The sequence below is a fragment of the Helobdella robusta genome (genome assembly GCF_000326865.2).
Source record: "Helobdella robusta unplaced genomic scaffold HELROscaffold_1, whole genome shotgun sequence".
Lineage (NCBI taxonomy): Eukaryota > Metazoa > Annelida > Clitellata > Rhynchobdellida > Glossiphoniidae > Helobdella > Helobdella robusta.
The window spans coordinates 12476429-12494462 of NW_008703570.1; the positions used below are offsets into that span (position 1 = coordinate 12476429).

The 18034-nt window shown below is 32.9% G+C and overlaps 3 protein-coding genes across 3 annotated transcripts in view; 1 reads left to right on the plus strand and 2 right to left on the minus strand.

Moving 5' to 3' along the window:
- Positions 1 to 26: 26 nt before the first annotated feature.
- HELRODRAFT_184870 (hypothetical protein) lies at positions 27 to 3679 on the minus strand. The gene is made up of 8 exons (XM_009011584.1): positions 3423 to 3679; positions 3012 to 3118; positions 2793 to 2867; positions 2630 to 2723; positions 2275 to 2393; positions 1293 to 1486; positions 1026 to 1102; positions 27 to 688 (listed from the first exon to the last, which is right to left on the minus strand). The coding sequence occupies exons 1-8, from the start codon at positions 3552 to 3554 to the stop codon at positions 467 to 469; spliced, it is 1020 nt and encodes a 339-aa protein (XP_009009832.1). The 5' UTR covers positions 3555 to 3679; the 3' UTR covers positions 27 to 466.
- Positions 3680 to 7403: 3724 nt separating this feature from the next.
- On the plus strand, positions 7404 to 14760 carry HELRODRAFT_93667 (hypothetical protein; the record flags this gene model as incomplete). Its single annotated transcript, XM_009011585.1, has 11 exons — positions 7404 to 7444; positions 7755 to 7867; positions 8356 to 8487; positions 8558 to 8625; positions 9096 to 9471; positions 9715 to 9833; positions 10101 to 10177; positions 10512 to 10578; positions 10917 to 11063; positions 11260 to 11399; positions 14657 to 14760. Exons 2-11 carry the CDS (start codon positions 7810 to 7812, stop codon positions 14757 to 14759), a joined length of 1287 nt encoding a protein of 428 aa, XP_009009833.1. The 5' UTR covers positions 7404 to 7444; positions 7755 to 7809.
- A 663-nt stretch (positions 14761 to 15423) lies between these two features.
- HELRODRAFT_188112 (hypothetical protein) overlaps positions 15424 to 18034 on the minus strand; it is a 3986-nt gene continuing 1375 nt past the window's right edge. Inside the window, exons 5-8 of the mRNA XM_009011586.1 lie at positions 17957 to 18034; positions 16958 to 17069; positions 16350 to 16469; positions 15424 to 16091 (exon numbers count right to left, since the gene is read on the minus strand). The exon at positions 17957 to 18034 is cut by the window's right edge and continues 95 nt beyond it. Of these exons, the coding sequence (XP_009009834.1) occupies positions 15889 to 16091; positions 16350 to 16469; positions 16958 to 17069; positions 17957 to 18034 (513 nt within the window). The 3' untranslated portion in view covers positions 15424 to 15888. The remainder of the gene's footprint in view (positions 16092 to 16349; positions 16470 to 16957; positions 17070 to 17956) is intronic.

The window sequence follows — 18034 nt, forward strand, 5'->3', positions numbered from 1 at the left end:
TTTTTGATAGTAATTTGGACAAAATTGATTTAAATAATCGTTTTAGCATAGTCAAAACAAAACCAAAACACAGGGTCACAGTTTGAAATATTTCAATGAATTAACAAGACATAGAGGCAGAGAGAATTACTTATTCAATAGAGTCGCAAATACTTGGAACTCATTACCAGATGAACTTGTTGAGGCACAATCAATGAACAAATTTTAAGCAGGCATTGATTGTTAAATGAACAACAACGAATCAGCTGTGCCAGCATGCCCGACAGCATGCTCTCTGGATAACTTCCAGAATAGCATTACTACTACTAGTATGTAATTTATTGAAAAATAGAAAATAATGATGCAACAACAAAACTAAATAAAAATACAACAGAGTGAAAAGAATAAGGCAAGAAAACGCAAAAAGAAAAACATTTTTAACAAAATAAAATATGAATAAAAAATTGAGAAAAAAGTGAGCGCCATATCATCGCAAACAGTTGTCGACGATGAGGTCATTTATGGAAAGTATTTTAAATGGCGGACTGTTCGATATTTCATTAGCGTGTGGAATGGAGTCGGTGATCCAGAAATTTTCAATCTTCACAGCCGGCTCGTCTGCTGTTATGAATTGCTTCCAAGATCCTCCAGGGAAAACTGCGTGGGTTACGAATGCACTGACTTTCAGCGCTCCCTCCGCCAACAATACCTGTTATTTTTTTTATGTAAATTATAAATATATATATTCTGTAGAGATAGTGTTTGTGTATTTATTTATTCAAAGTTAATTCAAAATGACTAATTAATATTTCGTTTGTTTAACAAACACAACCTGAATGAAAATGTCATTAACGCTTAAATTTTTATATATAGCACATTAGCACATAGCCACATAGAACAGAACACAAAAACATGTAAAGAAACACCTCCAATCCACAAAAATACAAATAAAAATACAACACATGCGCGCGCACACACACACATGCACACACACACGCACACACATACACAGAAACATACATGAACTACTATTAGAAAAAACAAACCTTGGTACATTCGATGATGGTGCCTCCACTTTGAACGAGATCATCGACAATGATAACGTGCTTCTGTCCTGGCTCACCTTTTAGTTAAGCATTTATGTACAATGCAAAAAATTGGTTTATAAAATAGGAACCATTAAATTGAGTTGAATCGAATTCTTTACTATTCAATTAAGAAAGCACCAAAGTTAAAAAAATCATCTATCCAAAGTATAAAAACACTCCATTGAGGGAACAGAACAGAACCTCTTTCAACAGTCTCAAACTCACCTTCCTTAATCTTGACGACCCTCTGAGCGCCCTGCCTAACTTTGGTGCAGATGACGACGGACACAGAACTGAGACTCTCCACCCACGGTCTGAACCTCTTGTCGGCTCCCTCGTCTGGAAAGGCGATGGCGACAGGTTCGAGTTTTTGTAGTTGGATGATTTCCTTCGTTAAGAGCGGCACGGCTGTTTCCAACCTGGTTGGTTGCATTCAATACTTTTCTCCTTAATATTATGGTACATGCACTTGCTGTTTGCACGTTTGAGTGTGCACGTAAAGTAAATAATCTCAACGTGTTTTGAATGTTAGGAAGATTTTTTCGACCATCCTATATTTTATTATGTAGGAAAAATCTTAAAAACGCGCATGCATGTAAAAAGTCAAGACTTTACTGAAGTAAGTCAGTCAATCCAAGTGGCGTTCAGACGCTGTCTTGTCCAGATTACACACACAGTCAACGCCATACCATCTTATCTTGCTACTTGAAACATCAAAACAAAACTACCGACAATATCGCTACTCAACTAAACTAATTAAATACAAGAATTGGAATAGACATAAAACATACACTTTGTATAAATTGTTAGGTATTTGTGTGTATTGTATACGTTTAAACATGTGTCTGTGTGTGTATGTACGTATTTGTGTAAATGTGTATGTGTATGTATGCATGTACGCTTAAACATTCGTAGTATGAGCCAGATATGAGTAACATACGCAAGTTAATACATACATACATTGTACATGTTGAATGTTAATGAAAATGAATGCACGCATGTATGTATGTATGTTTATACACATCTAACTGAAACTGTACTGTACTATACATATACATCTATGCGCAATTATTAAAATATGGACATGTTATGATGAAAGTATGATGCTAATTAGGAATTGTTTTTCTGGTGCCTAGCAGGTGTATTGTTCAGCGATTTCATTCGTTCATTCACTCACTCACTCACCAAACAAAAAATGAACCAAAACCTGGGTATGACTTGCTCCGAGAAGTAGAACCTCTCTTGTAGGGCGTGTATATCGAAGAGAAGTATTTGAGCCGGACCACATGAAGTCAATGGGATTGCTGACAGCAAGGATGCTAATGTCTTTTGGAGAAATGTAAAAAATAAGAGAAAAAAAAACAGAAAAAGGAAAGAATTAATAAAAAATGGAAAACGAATCTTTTATAAATATCTTTATAATGTCATCAACCATGGCATCATAAGCATTGCTAGTGGCAGGTACGATCACCGTGCAATCGAACCCAGTCACTGCATCAACAGAGCCAGGCACTTTAACTATTCCACCATGTACAATTATGAGTTTAAGTCTGTATAGAAACCTTTGCCGTAGCAATCTGACCCTCGTGATCTACTCTTTCCATGGTTCCAGTTGGAAAGTATGGTAGTATGATGGTCACCGATTTTGCCAGGTATCTTCATATTTTAAAAAAAAATATATACAAAATTATTTTTTTGTAATTTAGCACACACGCACACACAAACCTTGGAATGGCATACATTAGCGATAGTTGTTCAAATATAACAGCTGGATTATGGAAACTTGCTAAGATAAACACTGAAAAATAATTTTTAAAATTTGAAATTAATTAACAACTTAACATCATCTAATTATTATAACTTAATTAACAAATATTAAAAAAAGTATCTGGTAAAATATGCTAAAAAATTGATTTAACATCTCAAATATTTTTTAGAAAACCCTTTTTATTCATGATATTCTTAACATTTTCAATGAACAAATCTGGGAATCCGTCTTTAAATGAGCGCCACTTGACACCATCCTCAATGAACTCAAACACTTCATTACACTTTGTGAAAGAAATTTTTTTTGCTAATTAATGAGAAATTGAACATTAGTCGCTGAATTTGAATTTCAAGTGGATGCACAAATTTTTATTAATTCATTTAAATAGCATTTAGATCAAGTTAGTTGAAGTTAATATTTCAGTTAAATAAATTGGCTTGTTTGGTTGAATTTACAGTCTATTATTTTATTTATTTTTTAAACTAATGAAAGAATAAATAATAATAATTTTTCATTTGAAGAATGGTTGTTGAAAATTGACACAAATTAACTTTTAAAAAAAGTTTCAACTAAAATATTAAAAACACCTGATGTCTTTTAGCAGCATCAATAACCTTCCTGGCAAGTTGGAACATGGATGGGTGGGCCAACAATATGGTCTTCTCACAGTTTGGTGAACCAGAACCAGATGATAAATTTCTCAAATATTTATCAGCCATTCTAAAATATAGTTATAAATAATAAATAATAATTTTTATTATGTTAGGTTATTTTTTAATAAACTATTGTTCAGCATAAGAAATCATGGAAACGCAGGAACTAAACAAAAGTGAAACAGGTTCTTTCCAGAGTGAACAATGTGAAGATTTGTTATGCAATATATAACATTCAGCCATTAAACAGACATATATATATATATATATATATATATATATATATATATATATATATATATGTGTGTGTGTGTGTGTGTGTGTGTTTGTGTGTGTTTTGCCTGTGTAATGTACATATATTACATTTAATACATAATTTATTACACTTATCTATATTTGTAATATGTACATGTTGTTATTATTATTATTGTTCCTTCATTTATATATTTATGCATATCATTTTTTTTAGGTTGTGTTACAGTTATACATAGTTATATTATATTAATTAGTACAGCAAACTTGCATTAGCAATATAGTAACTAAAGGCTTTCCAACTATAATACACACACAAACACACACACAAACTCACACACACACACGCAAACACACACATATACACATACATACATCAATTAAATTCCTCATCATCACAGTTTTTCTGTAAAACTTATTGTTTATTTTATATATATAATATATATTATATGCAATTATTACATGAACAAAAATATTTTGCTGTGAAGTAAACTAAGGTATGAGGTTATATATGTTTATTTTACTAGCAAATTATTTCATTTAAAATTAAAAATTAATTAAAAATTAAAATTAAATTAAAAATATAAATATATTCTATAAAAACGAAATAGTTAATAGCAGGATGATTGTATATTCTTGTTTGCTGAAAATTGCAAATTTATCGCTAATTAATAATAACAATAATAAAAGTTTAACAAATTTTACATGATAAATAAATAAATCTGAGAATTTAAATGTGTTCTTGCATTTAAAAAACTTCTAAAGGTTAATTTTTGTAAACATATTTTTTTAAATGCATTCAATTGCCCATCACTTATTTTCAAAATGGCAGATGTTTGGTTTGAGGTCTAGTCGCATTTTCATCGTTCAGTTATAAAATACACGTTATATAGTAAAATTGCCGCTTAGGAATTATCCTTCGTTCATATTCGTCATGTTTAAAAAATCGAAAAGAAATATTAGAGTTCGTAAAGCCGACTCTGATTCTGACGAAGACAACAAAACTAATAATGCCAATCCAACCGCAAATGTTGCCCCTCAAATTCAGCCGTCAGCTACTGCTCCTGTTTCTGCCGTTCAGCAACCTGTTTCGGCTAAACCTGCCGCCTCCAACAAGCAGACGATTTCTGACGATTCTTCTAAAGGAAACTCCATGTCAAAAGTTGCTTCAGCTGGTTCTGTACTGAGCTTTGAAATGGATGAAGGTGAAAAACAAAAAATCTTCAATATATTTAATTAAATTTTAATGTGATCAGATGTTATTTCAAGGCTTTTAAAATTCCATTTAATTTTTAAATTTTTTGTTTTATCTAACACTCTCAACAAAAAATATATTATTCTTGCTTGTTTTATTTATTTCATTCATTTTGTCTCTGTTAGATGGTCTTTGCCATTATAAATGTGTTTTGAATTATCAAAATACTTGAAAAATTAAACCATCAAATTTTTCAGATGTCTTCCAAATAAAAAAATCAAGTCACAATAGGAATATTGTCCATCAGCTGAGAAAAGAAACAAAAGATGAACAAATAAAAAAGGTGAGAGTTTAAAAAATATCCAAAATAGCGTCTAAATAAAAATTTTAGCTAATTTTCTAGAGCTAATACTAACTATACTCATTTCCAGACTCTGAAACAGAAAAGCAACCAGAAAAATCAAGGCAAACCACCATCAAAAGAATCAATACTGGTGACCATCAATGATGAAGATGATGAACCTGACACCGACAGCTCAAAATCCAAACCACTGGTCCCATCAGTGCAGGACATCTTGAAAAGTGGGGCAATCCCTGATGCCAACCTCATCCACTTGGCTCGCAAAAAACGACAGATGGCTCGAGAGTGTGGAGGAGAGGAGTTCATCCCCATTGATGACACTCAGAGATACGAAAAGTGTAATTCTCGTCTGATTAGAGACGATGACAATGATGCATCGGATAGTGATGAGGATACAAATGTCCTGGCCATCACTCTAAAACAGAAAGACATGCAGAGGAGGAAGATTGAGGAAAAGATCTTGGCGGCAGAAGAAGGTTTGTTAAATAATTATTATGTTTATATTCTCAGATAGTTTTTTAATTATTAATTATTATGTTAAATTCTATTATATTATTATCTATAATTATATTTATATTGTCATTGTTGTTTTTGAAAAGGGGATTTTGTTATGGTTTGGGTGTAGGGCTCTGCTCTGCTGTTGCAGTGACTGGGTTTGATCCCTGCCCATTGCATGTTGTTGATACCTCTAGTAGATTAATATAGGGGGAAATTGTGATGTAAATGATGATAAGTTTTATTTTTACTTTCGAAGATAGTGAAAGTGACCAGGAGAAACAATGGGAGGAACAACAGATTAAAAAAGGAACTAACATACCCGCTCAGGTTGTGATGATGATGATGAAGGTTATGATGATGATGATGATAAAGAGGATATTATGATGATGATTGTATTTATTTTTTTCTTGGAATCCATGGAATTTGTCAAATATATCTAAATGCATAACTGTAATCAAAATGAACATATTTATAGGTGATTGTGAACAACAGTGGCAGCTGTAGCACACTTGCTGGCAGCAACAACAGCAGCCACCTCTCTCAGCATCACATCTACTTACTGAGCCACTACGCGTCTGCCAACTTCAACCCCTTCGACAATATGAACTACACCATCAACAACAGCAGCGGCAACAACAACATGACAGCCCTCGATCGAGCAGAAATGGAGGCTCGAATATCCGCCAGCCAGTCGAAAAAGGTTAAAAGTTTAGAAGAGCAACTGGCCGATTTGAAAGATCGACAGAGATCAAATCGTCGAGATAAGGATGAGTCACGTGACACCATCAGTAACACGCTGTCGTCTGTCCTGGCAGCTAAAAATGGGATCGTCGACGTTGAGGAGCAGTACAAATTCTTTCAGGATATGCGGGCTTTTGTTAAGGATTATGTGGAGTGCATGAATGAAAAGGTAGGTGCATCTGATTTGATTGCATCCGGCGATGATGGGGTAATGTTTTTGAGGATGGTGATGACCTCTATGATGGCTGTGAGGTTGATGATTATGATGATGAGGAAGTTAACTGAGGTTTGTAGCGTCTGAGATGATGGTCTTAATGATGATTGATGGTGAGGATGAACAACTTTGATAGCTACTTTAATTCATAATTCAGTTTATATTTTTTGGTATCATGACTTTTTCATGCCATAATTTTTCAGATGACGTCGATAAATTATTTGGATCGATGTATGATGGATTTGTTGAGGCAGAGAGCTGAGAAGCTGGTGAGCAGACGACAGGAAGATGTCAAGGATCAATCTATCGAATATGCGTTTGGTCAGTTGGTTGGTTGATAGATTGATTGATGGATTAGTCGGTTGATTGAATGGTTGGTTTTTTGGTTAATTTGCTGATTGACTAATTTGGTGGGTAGTTGATTGCTTAATTGATCAGCAGGAATTTCATTAATTGATTGAAGAATGAAGAGTTCACTAACACACAGTATTGGCATCAACATTACTATCAGCGGTCATTATTCTCATTAATATTAATATCAGTCCTGCCTCATTGACATATCATTAATTTAAAGGTAAAGCAACTGCATCAACGACAGCGGCAGCAACTGCTAATGCAGCAGTAGCAGCTGCTGAATCACAATCAACCGATGATGCTGCTAGGAAAAGAAGGAAAGCTGAAAGAGATGGAAGGAGGTTTGTTCATGTGTGTGTATGTGCGTGTGTGTGTACGTGTGTGCGTGTATGTGTACACGTGTGTGCGTGTATATATATTTATGCTCAAACATGTCTGTCAATTTTTAGGATAAATAGATTTTGTTAGTTAATCTATACTTTTTTAATTTTGAATTAATGAATTTTTGATTTTAACTGTATAAAGGGGTAAACTGATTGATTATTTACTTGATTGATTGAATGAGTGAAGTGATTGGCTGGATAATTGATTGATTGGTTAACTGATTGATTAATTATTTACTTGTTTTATACATGATTGATTGAATTTAAGGGCCAGACGAAAGAGAGAGCGAGAAAAGAAAGGAATAAAGGATCATAAGGACGGCATGTCAACTGATGATGAGCAGATTAATTCAGAAGTGGCAAAATTTAATACCGAAAAAGGCTGGTTGACTCATTCATTCATTGTTCTTTTTATTATTGACTGATTCCATTTCTACACTTTTAAATTTGTTTTTTGCTGCACACTCACACGCACGCACACACACCACACGCACACACACCAATGCCCTCACACACACACACACCACACACTTATATTTATCATATCGAGCTATTGTTTATTTATTTAATTTATCGTTTATTATTATGATATATTGTTAATTAATCTTTTCGTTAAATGTCACCAAAATATCAATCAAAATTTCGAATGTTGATGTTTTTCATAAATTTTTTATTTTACTAATCAATCCGTCTATAAATCAACCAGCCTATCAATCCATTAATCAATCAATCAGTCAATCATTACAACAATCCATTCATTTATCCATCAATCAATCAATCAACATTACAACATTCCATCCATCCATCAATCAATCATTACAACAATTCATCCATCCATTAATCAATCAATTCAAAAACAATGAATATAGAAAGGTTAACAAATGACATAAAGACGGCATTTGATGACGTCGTCGATGAATTCTGTAACATACCACAAATTATCTCCAAGATTGAGAGATGGAAGAAGGAACAAAATGATTCATACGTTCAAGCTTATATAGGTAGGGGCTAATTAATCAATTTATTAATTAAATTTTTTTAATTGATTCATCCAATTACTTATTTATTTAGGTTTGTGCCTTCCTCGATTTCTCACTCCATTGATCAAAGTTCAGCTGGCTGTTTGGAATCCATTAGAGGTTAGTTGGTTGGTTCTGTGATTGATTGATTAGCTAGTCGGTCGGTCGGTCCTTTGGTTGGTTGGCTGGTTGGTTGGTTTGCTGATTGGTTGGATGGTTGGTTATGTGATTGATTGGACGGTTGATTGATATTAATTGATGCATTAAGTTGTTGATTGTTTTTTTGGTTGCTTGATTTAGCCGTTCATTTGCATTCTAGTTGATTGTTTAACTGATTGGTTTAGTTGTTTGGTTGATTGATTGGTTCTTTCAAAATTTTAACAGCTGGTTGAATGTTTGATACATTTGTACGACTCTCTCATAACATACACATTGCTAACTTTTATTACAGATCTATCAGAAATTTAATCTCGTAAATAATAGTATTTTCTTTAATTATTAAAACTTTGATTAAATAATTTAATAAAAAAAATTTCATTTCTCTTCTGGGAATTCCCCAAACAAAAATATTGGAAAACCCCAACGGTCAGCAATATTGTAGAAACTTTGAGAAGCTACCCTGGTACCAAGATCTACTCAACTATGGCACCATTAAAGAAAATTCAATAAACAAAATTGAAACTGAAAGTAAAAGTTTGGAAAAACCGATCTCCCAAAATAGTAACAATAATGATGTTACCGTTAATGGTGATGACCTTAGCAGTACTACGACTACAACCACAACGGCTGCTGCTGCTACTACTACCACTACAACGTCAACAGCCAATGATAAAAATAGTGATAATAACGTTAATGATGTTAATGGTAGAGGTAAAATGGTCTATGATGATGCAGGCGATGAAGAAGACATGGACATCAAACTTATACCAAATATAGTAGATAAATTACTATTGCCTCGGATAAATGGTTGGCAGGTTCATTTCATATTCATTCTACTCACTGACTCACTCATTTTAACCATCACTTGTGATGGCTAAAATGAGTATTTATTAACTAAGATTGTCTTACTTATTGTAATAATGATGACGACGACGATGATAATAAACATTGAGCTACAATAGCAAAAGTGAATTTTTTCATCATCTATTTTATTATTTGTTATTTTTATTATTCGTAATTGTTATTTTTATTATTTGAAAATTGTAAAAGGATTAGTGGAGAGTGTCTGGGACCCGATGTCCCTGCAACAGACTACAAATCTGTCCAACGTCATCAAGCAGGTCACTGTCGACTATCCAATTGAGGCTGCACAGAGCAAAAGTTTGCAGGTCCGTCTGCTCGTTCGTTCAACCACGGAATAATTATTATTTTCACTATTGTGATGGTGGAGAAAAAGGATGATGATGATAGTTATGATTATTATTATCATCATTATTATGATTATTATTATCAGTTATTTGTTCAACAAAGCATTTAATCACAGTACAATCCTCTGAGGAATGTCAATAGAGTGAATAACATAATAATACTACTATTAATAATAATAATATTATTATTATTATCATTCATATTATTACTATTATTAACTTCGACAGTCACTCATCTGTTCGATTAACAAGAGGATCATGAAATCCATCAACGATGACCTGTTCATCCCACTGTATCCCAAGAGGTCTGCTTATATCCTGTTCTGTGTTTGGATGAATTGGATGAATTAAGTAAACGGATGAATGAGTAAATGAATGGATAGGTGAATGAATGAATGAATGAACGAATGATAGGATGATAGAATGATAACTGTAGATGAAAATTTTACTTGAACTAATAAGAGTAATTAACTTTGAAAACTTCAATAAACTTTTCAATTATTACGTTTCAATATAATAATAATAATATTACGTTATATTATAATTTATATCGGTATTATTGTTATTGGTTATAATTTTTCAATAATTATTTTTATAATTATAAACTATAATTTTTATTTTCTCACCATTCACGCACAGTGTCCTGGAGAACAAGACATCAGAGTCTACAATGTTTTTTAATAGGCAAGTTTATTCTTGTCTGAAGGTGGGTGAAATTCAGTTAGTTGACTGATTGACTGACTAATTAATTAATTAATTAATTAACCAATTGGTCAATTAATTAATTATTAAGTTTTGTATTTGGTTTGAAATTTGTTTGCGCTATCAATTTTCATGTTTAAATTCTCTTCTAACTTTCACCAAAATACCTCTAAATTTTTTACTTGACAAAATTTAAACAGTTTTCTTCTAATTAGTAATTGTTATTATGTTGCTTTATCTAATCATTACTATTAATCATTATTATAAATACATTTAATTAATAAATTTTTTGTAATTAATTAATTTTTTCATTATTAATAATTTCATAATTTTTTTTTTCAGCTGATGAAGAGCATTGTACTTTGGCAGAATGTCATTTCAGATCAGCAACTACAGTCGTTGACGCTAGATAAGATACTCAACAGGTACCTTATGATTGCAATGTCCAGTGCACCAGCCAACATCGAGCTAATTTCACTCTGCCAAAAGGTTCCTGACATTTTCCTCTTTTTATTCTTTTTTTTTTGTAAGAATCTATGGCAAAATGAAGTATTCACTCACCTAATTTATTTAATTAATATAACAATAATTATAATATGATAAAAATAATAACTGTAAACTTTCAAATAACGTAATAATAATAGTAATAATAATAAGCAAAAATAATAATAAAAATAATTTGTAGATATCCCAGCTGATACCCCAAGAGTGGTTCACTGAATACATGGAGGGCATTACATTACCACAACTTGAAAATTTCTGCAAATTCATCGTGACCTGGGCCACTAACCTCAAGGCTCAGATGAAATCTAACTCCGACGCTAAGTTCGTTTGGGGAATTTCCAACTGTTTATTATTTATTATTTTTTTCATTTGTTTGTTCATTCATTCATTCATTCATTCATTTATTTATTATTATTGATAATTATTCATTGGAATGGTTTTACATTCGGAAATAATAGTAGTTGCTATCGTCATCATTATTATCATTATTAATATTATTATTATTATTATTATTATTATTATTATTATTATTATAATAGTGACAGCGGTGATAACAATGCAACAACATTTCAACACACATCAGATTCAACAACTATTCCAAAACCACTACTGGGTATAAAACTACCCAAATCGTCAACACTTTGGGCTGAAGCCAACGCATTTTTTCATATTGAACTAAAATGTCTTGATAACTGTGCTGATGTTGACAACTTCGCCATCGAATTTCAAAACATAATTTACTCATATTTTGCGTCAAATTATGGAACGTTAACAAAAGATTCAACACCCAAAAAGCACAAAAATTGCAATATTAGACATTTAAAAACAAAATTAAAAAACTTAAAGACATTGGCTCAGTCAGATAGCCAACTCAACAGTGACGTCATCAAGCTCAGCAGGCTGATAAGGGCAACATTAAAAACTAATAAAGTATCTAAAAATAAAGACAACATTTCAACTAAACTGAAACAGAACTTCTGGAAAACATGTAATAATATTTTTAACAAATCTAATTCTCAATCACCACTCTTCAACATGGAAACAGCAACTAACTTCTTTAAAAATCTACTAAACGCAGGTGATCGTACCACGTTTCGTCTCCCAAATTGGATCCCTCTCCTTCCTTCTCCGGCGTTTCAAGGAAATTTAAATTTGCCAACCTACAATGAGATTACTGCAATTGTGAAGAAAAGCAAAGCAAAGGCATCTCCTTGTCCTCTGGACCAAATTTCAATTATAGTTTTCAAAAGATGCCCAATATTGAGAACATACATTCATAAATTGTTTGTAATGTGTTGGCGTGCTACAATAATTCCAAAATGCTGGCGTAGAGGATTGATGGTCCTAATCTACAAAAAAGGTGATTCACAAGACCCATCAAATTTTCGTCCAATTACTTTGCAACCAGTAATCTATAAATTATTTTCAACTCTCATAAAATCAAGACTCTACAACTTTTTTGACAAAAACAATTTTATCAACAAAAATATTCAAAAAGGCTTTTACCCAACTGTCGATGGGTTAGCTGAACACACCCAAATGTTAACCCATTTATTAAAAAATGCCAAGCGACATCAACGCACCATTGTTGTTACATTGTTGGACTTAAGAAATGCTTTTGGAGAGGTAAACCATCATCTCATCATTTCGATCTTAAAATACCACCATGTTCCACAAATATTTCATAATATAATAGCATCAATCTATAGCAACTATTCTATATCACTATCGGTTAACGGTGAATTGTCGCAAGCAATACCAGTTAGAAAAGGTGTACTTCAAGGCGACCCCTGTTCACCGCTACTTTTTAATATCTGTTTCAATCCTCTCATGAAAATCTTGGACACCAAAGAATATCAACAATATGGCTATCTCTGGGGCCCAACTTCCAACATAATTACTAGATCATGGCTTCAATTTGCCGACGACTCGGCAGTCATTGCTCACAGCACTGATGGAGCACAAAAACTGATCGATTTGAATCAACTTTGGTGCAACTGGTCAGAAATGAAAATGAGAGTTGATAAATGCTGCTCGTTTGGAATGAGGAAAAAAGATGGCAAATATGTTCAATTCTTGCCACGGTTAACGGTTGAAAATGTACAAATCCCTAACGTGGAAATTGGTCAATCTTTCACGTATCTAGGCAAACTACGATTATGAATGCAAAGATTCCAAAGCAAAAAACGAGTTACAGTTGAAGGTCACTCAGTTGTTGGAAAAGATCTCAAAGTTGGATGTGCGCCCACAACAGAAGCTAAAGGTTTTGAGAAGGTTTGTTCCCACTCAAATAAATTTTGAACTTCGCAGCTACAGTTTCTCGTTGACTTGGATAGCAGAGAATCTGGATAATCTAATTGTTGAAGCTATCTGAAACTGGTTGGATATGCCAATTAGTGGCTGTGTAGCAGAACTAAATTCGCTGCCAGCAAAGATGGGAGGCCATAATATTATGTCCCTAAAAGATACCGCAGAGTAAACGAGATTGAAGCTGCGAAACTATTTTAAAACCAACAAAAACAAAGAAATTCAATGTTTGTACAAAGAATCAACAATCAATTACATCAAAGTTGACAATATCCTTTCAAAATCAAATGCCCTAAAATCATCGCTCAAACAGCTGGAAGATGAAAGAGTTGAATCAAGTCTCAACCACGTTCTTTCGCTTGTCGGTCAGGGCACAATTATATCAAAAATAAAAACCGTCATCAAAACTAATAATATTTCTCGTTGGTCAAAAACTCTGGAGAATCTTGCTGGAGTCCTCTTCAAATTTGCCAGAAAATATTTGGTACAGCAACTGCCAACAAACGCCAATTTGTTTAAATGGGGCAAAACTCCTCTGTGCCCTCTCTGCGGTTGTAAACAAACAAATAAACATGTGATTTTTAACTGCGGTTCCACATCCGCACTTAAAAAATACACTGAAAGACACAATAAAATTTTGGCCGCGATCACCAACCGATTGAAACTGTGTGCGCCTGCCTATTGTCGGTTGTTTGCAGATTTGAAAATTGACGGTGTTCACCTTATATCAGATCTGTTCAACACTCTACGACCTGACATCGCCATCCTACTAGGCAACACAGTAGAGATCTTAGAGTTAACGGTCCGTCATGAAACAAATCTTGAATCATCCAGGCAATACAAGATCAAAAAATATTCAGATAATTTGCACAGTAATCTAAATGACAACTATAAACACTGCACAATAATTATAAATACTTTTGAAATATCACCAATAGGTTTTTATAATAATTTTAATCTTTTACTTTTTAAAATTTTGTGGCCGGATTCTTTCAACGAAGAATTGATAGAGACTGTTATAAAGCTATCGTATGGCATATATTGTGACAGAAACAATTCGTGATATATATTTGAATATACTTCCCCGCTATGTACTTTTTCTAAAAAATGAGCATTGTGGCAATCATTACATTTTATTACATTATTGTGACATTTCGTTATTTTATTTTCATACTTATTTATTGTCTTTGCTTTGAAATAAAAGAGTTCTCATTATTACTATCATTATTATTATTGTTATTCACATAAATAATTCATTTCTCTCGCCACAGAGAGCAGATAAAGCAGTTGGGTAGGATCCTCTTGAGACTGCATGCTGAGGCCCATGCGACAGCCCTATCTAAATTGATCGGCTTCAAAATAACAATCAATTAATTTATTATTATTGTTATTTTATTTATTATTATTTTTGTTGTTATTTATTTATTATTATTATCGTCGTTGTTGTTATTATTATTGTTAATTGAATTCTATTTGAAATTTTGTTGTATTTATTTGTTTGATTCACATTCAGCGTTCTCTCTTGTGCCAGTTTTATTATTTCATTGCGTACTATGAATTTTCATTTTCGTTATTATATTGTTATTATTATATTATATTATTATTATTGTTGGGTTATTGGTTTTATTATTCTTATTTTTTATTGGTTTCATTATTCTTATTTTTATTGGTTTCACCTCTGCGGTTGTATGGATCATTGACGAAATGAATAAATTAAAAAATTGCACACACCTACTACTGACTCTGTTTACTGATCATAAGTTTAATAAAAGTTGTAAATTGGTATGATTTATGGGTTAAAAATGTTATTGATAGTAAATAAAACCAAACCAAGGTTTGCTGGTTTCATTCTTACTTAGTTAATCGGTTCAGCCATTCGTTTTTAAATAAATAAATGTCAGTACCAGAAAATCATCCTTTGACAAAATCCTGTGTGAGTAGCAAGCTGGTTGCAGCTTCGGTTGAACCAATAAGCTGGTGCCTGCCATAGACCAACAACCGGATAAATACGAAATTAGGTTGAGATAACACAGAAATTGCCATCCTTTTTTTTACTTTAAATCAGTTAATTGAAAATGTTGGTATTAAATTCGTGTATGTTCGTTTAAATATGCATTTGATAATACGGTGTTGTGTGTGTGTGTGTGTTTGTGCAAATCATTGTGGCATAAATTATAATATCTCAATAGTTTCAATATTGAAAAGCAAAGTAACGTTTATTCAGAAACTTAGTCACATACCACAAGATTAAGCGGTTCATCAAATAAAATGTTTGCTCGGTTAAGGCACTTTGCAAATAAAATACGTATGTCAGACACTGGCCATGTCATCAGTAAAAAGTGATCTAGCTAACTAGCCAGCGTTAATGTAAGCAGTACGTAGTTATCGTCTGACAGTTTCAAGCGATAGAAAGGTTCTTGAAACGTTAATTAATAGTGAAAAGCAAAATATCTTAAAACATAATCCAACAAGTCATGTTAAAAGTTCATTTCAAATTTGTCAACTAGATGGCGTGTGAAGTTGGTAACTTTTTGTCGTACTGGTTTTGTGATTTGAGAGTTTTGATCCAGGTGGTGAAGTGCGAGACTTCCAAGCTGGAGCAGTTCAACTTGTTCACGTACACCTTCGTTGTGTCCTTTCCCTGGATGGCACGACCGTTTATTTTCACGTTTTTGATGATGCCTTGGAACTGGTGGTCTATGTATTCTGGTGGGTGTTTGTGTGTGTGTGTTTGTTTGTGTGTGTGTTTGTTTGTGTGTGTGTTTGTGTGTGTGTGTGGGTGTGGTGACCGTGGTATTCATTTAAGGTTTGATAATATATGTATTTTGATTGATGTACGACTTATTTTATAAATTTACCAATTTAAAATTTAAAAAATACATTGAAACAAAACAAAACAGAAAATTAAAATAATATTTAAAACTCCAAAAAGAAAAAATAAAGAAAAATAAAAGAACAACAAACGCGGTCTTCCTCCAATGAAGGCAGGCTGTTGGTAGAGGACGACGTTCGTTGTATTGGTGATTAATCTCTCGACACGCAAGTTGTCCAACTGAACGATCCAGTGGCTTCTGTTTTGGTTCACTGACGGTTTTTATCGTGACGTCATTATCGTCTCCAAAGTTTACTTTGTCGTTGGCGTGTTTAATTATTATAGTCGCCGTCATCATCGTCATCATCGTCATCGTTTTAATTTTTATTTGTACTTGAATTGCACTTGAATCTGTTATTTTTACATTTTCTTCAACTTTTTTAATATCTTTGATTATAAAGATTATAAATATAGAGCCCCACATTGCTTGAAAACTAATATTTTTTGTATTATCACATTACAGGAGCTTACAAGTTTTTACTGCAACCAATTACGTATTATTATTATTATTATTACAATTCATTATGTATTTATTACAAAACATTCACTATATACAAATAATGTAACATCTCTTAAATAATTCTTATAGGTACAAACAACACCGACACACAGGGCATGTGAATACATCAGTACCCCTACACTTGAACCACAACACTGGGGGCATAATTTCTAATACTGCCGGTAGCAAGAAGCAACAAACCCTTTATGGTGTGCCATCTGGCGTCATCAATCTTATACGGCACTGGAGATGTCTTGTAAATCTCAATCTGTTGCAAGTGCTCCGTGTTAAGGGCCTTCACCGTCAGAGCAAGCTGTTTGTTATTTGGGAGAAGTTTGAGGTTCATTAATATATCTGAATGCGGTATTAACTTACACGTATCAAAAGTTAGTTAATTTTTATCAAATTTTTTCTTTACACGAGTTGTTTAGAGTCGAATGTTTACACTTGAACAAATTTACTGTAACGAGAAAAAAATCTTAAAAATAAAATTTTATTTTATTGAATTTAAAACACAATCAGAAGAAATATTTCACAGAGTTTTTATTGCTAAGTGATCATGTTATTTTCTGGCTGTGTAACTTGGAAATTGTTTTTTTTTGTGTTTCGCACATGCCACACCCTTGTTGCTTACTGTCTCTTTAAAATTTGCACATTAATGTATAAGTTTCAATCTAAATTATTTCCTAAGTACTTATTGAACCTAAATGCCCTGGTTTACGATCGCCTTTATGTTCTGACTTATTAAATCGTTTTAAACACTCTCTTGCTAAATCTGAGTTTGCTTTTTCTGGCCATTTTCTCTGGAACTATCTACCTCCTTCTCTGACTTCTTCTCCATCACTTGCGAAGTTCAGAGCGGATCTGTTTGCAAAATTCACTGAGGAGCTCTATGGAACATTGTGGAAATAGCACTTACCAACTTATTGATTAAGTGATTGATTGATGTTACATACAAATATGTTTGTACTATGTATGTACTGTACTGCACTGTATAAACGTAGTGTAGGTGTGTAAGTGTGTAGAAAGATCTTTTAAACCTTGAAAACTAACAATTTCTTCAGTTGCAACTACGTAATGAATGATTTGCATGCAGTTCAGCGTCTGGCAAAGTGGTTTATAGAAAAACAGAAAAGTTTTTAAATCTAGAATAAATTTTCGAAGAAAAACGAAAAAACGAAAATAAAGTTAATAGCGTACTGCAGAGAAAATGAACTCGACCACGAGAAACTGAACAGTGACCGCTTCGGTCTTCCACGAGTAGTATCCGAAGTTAGT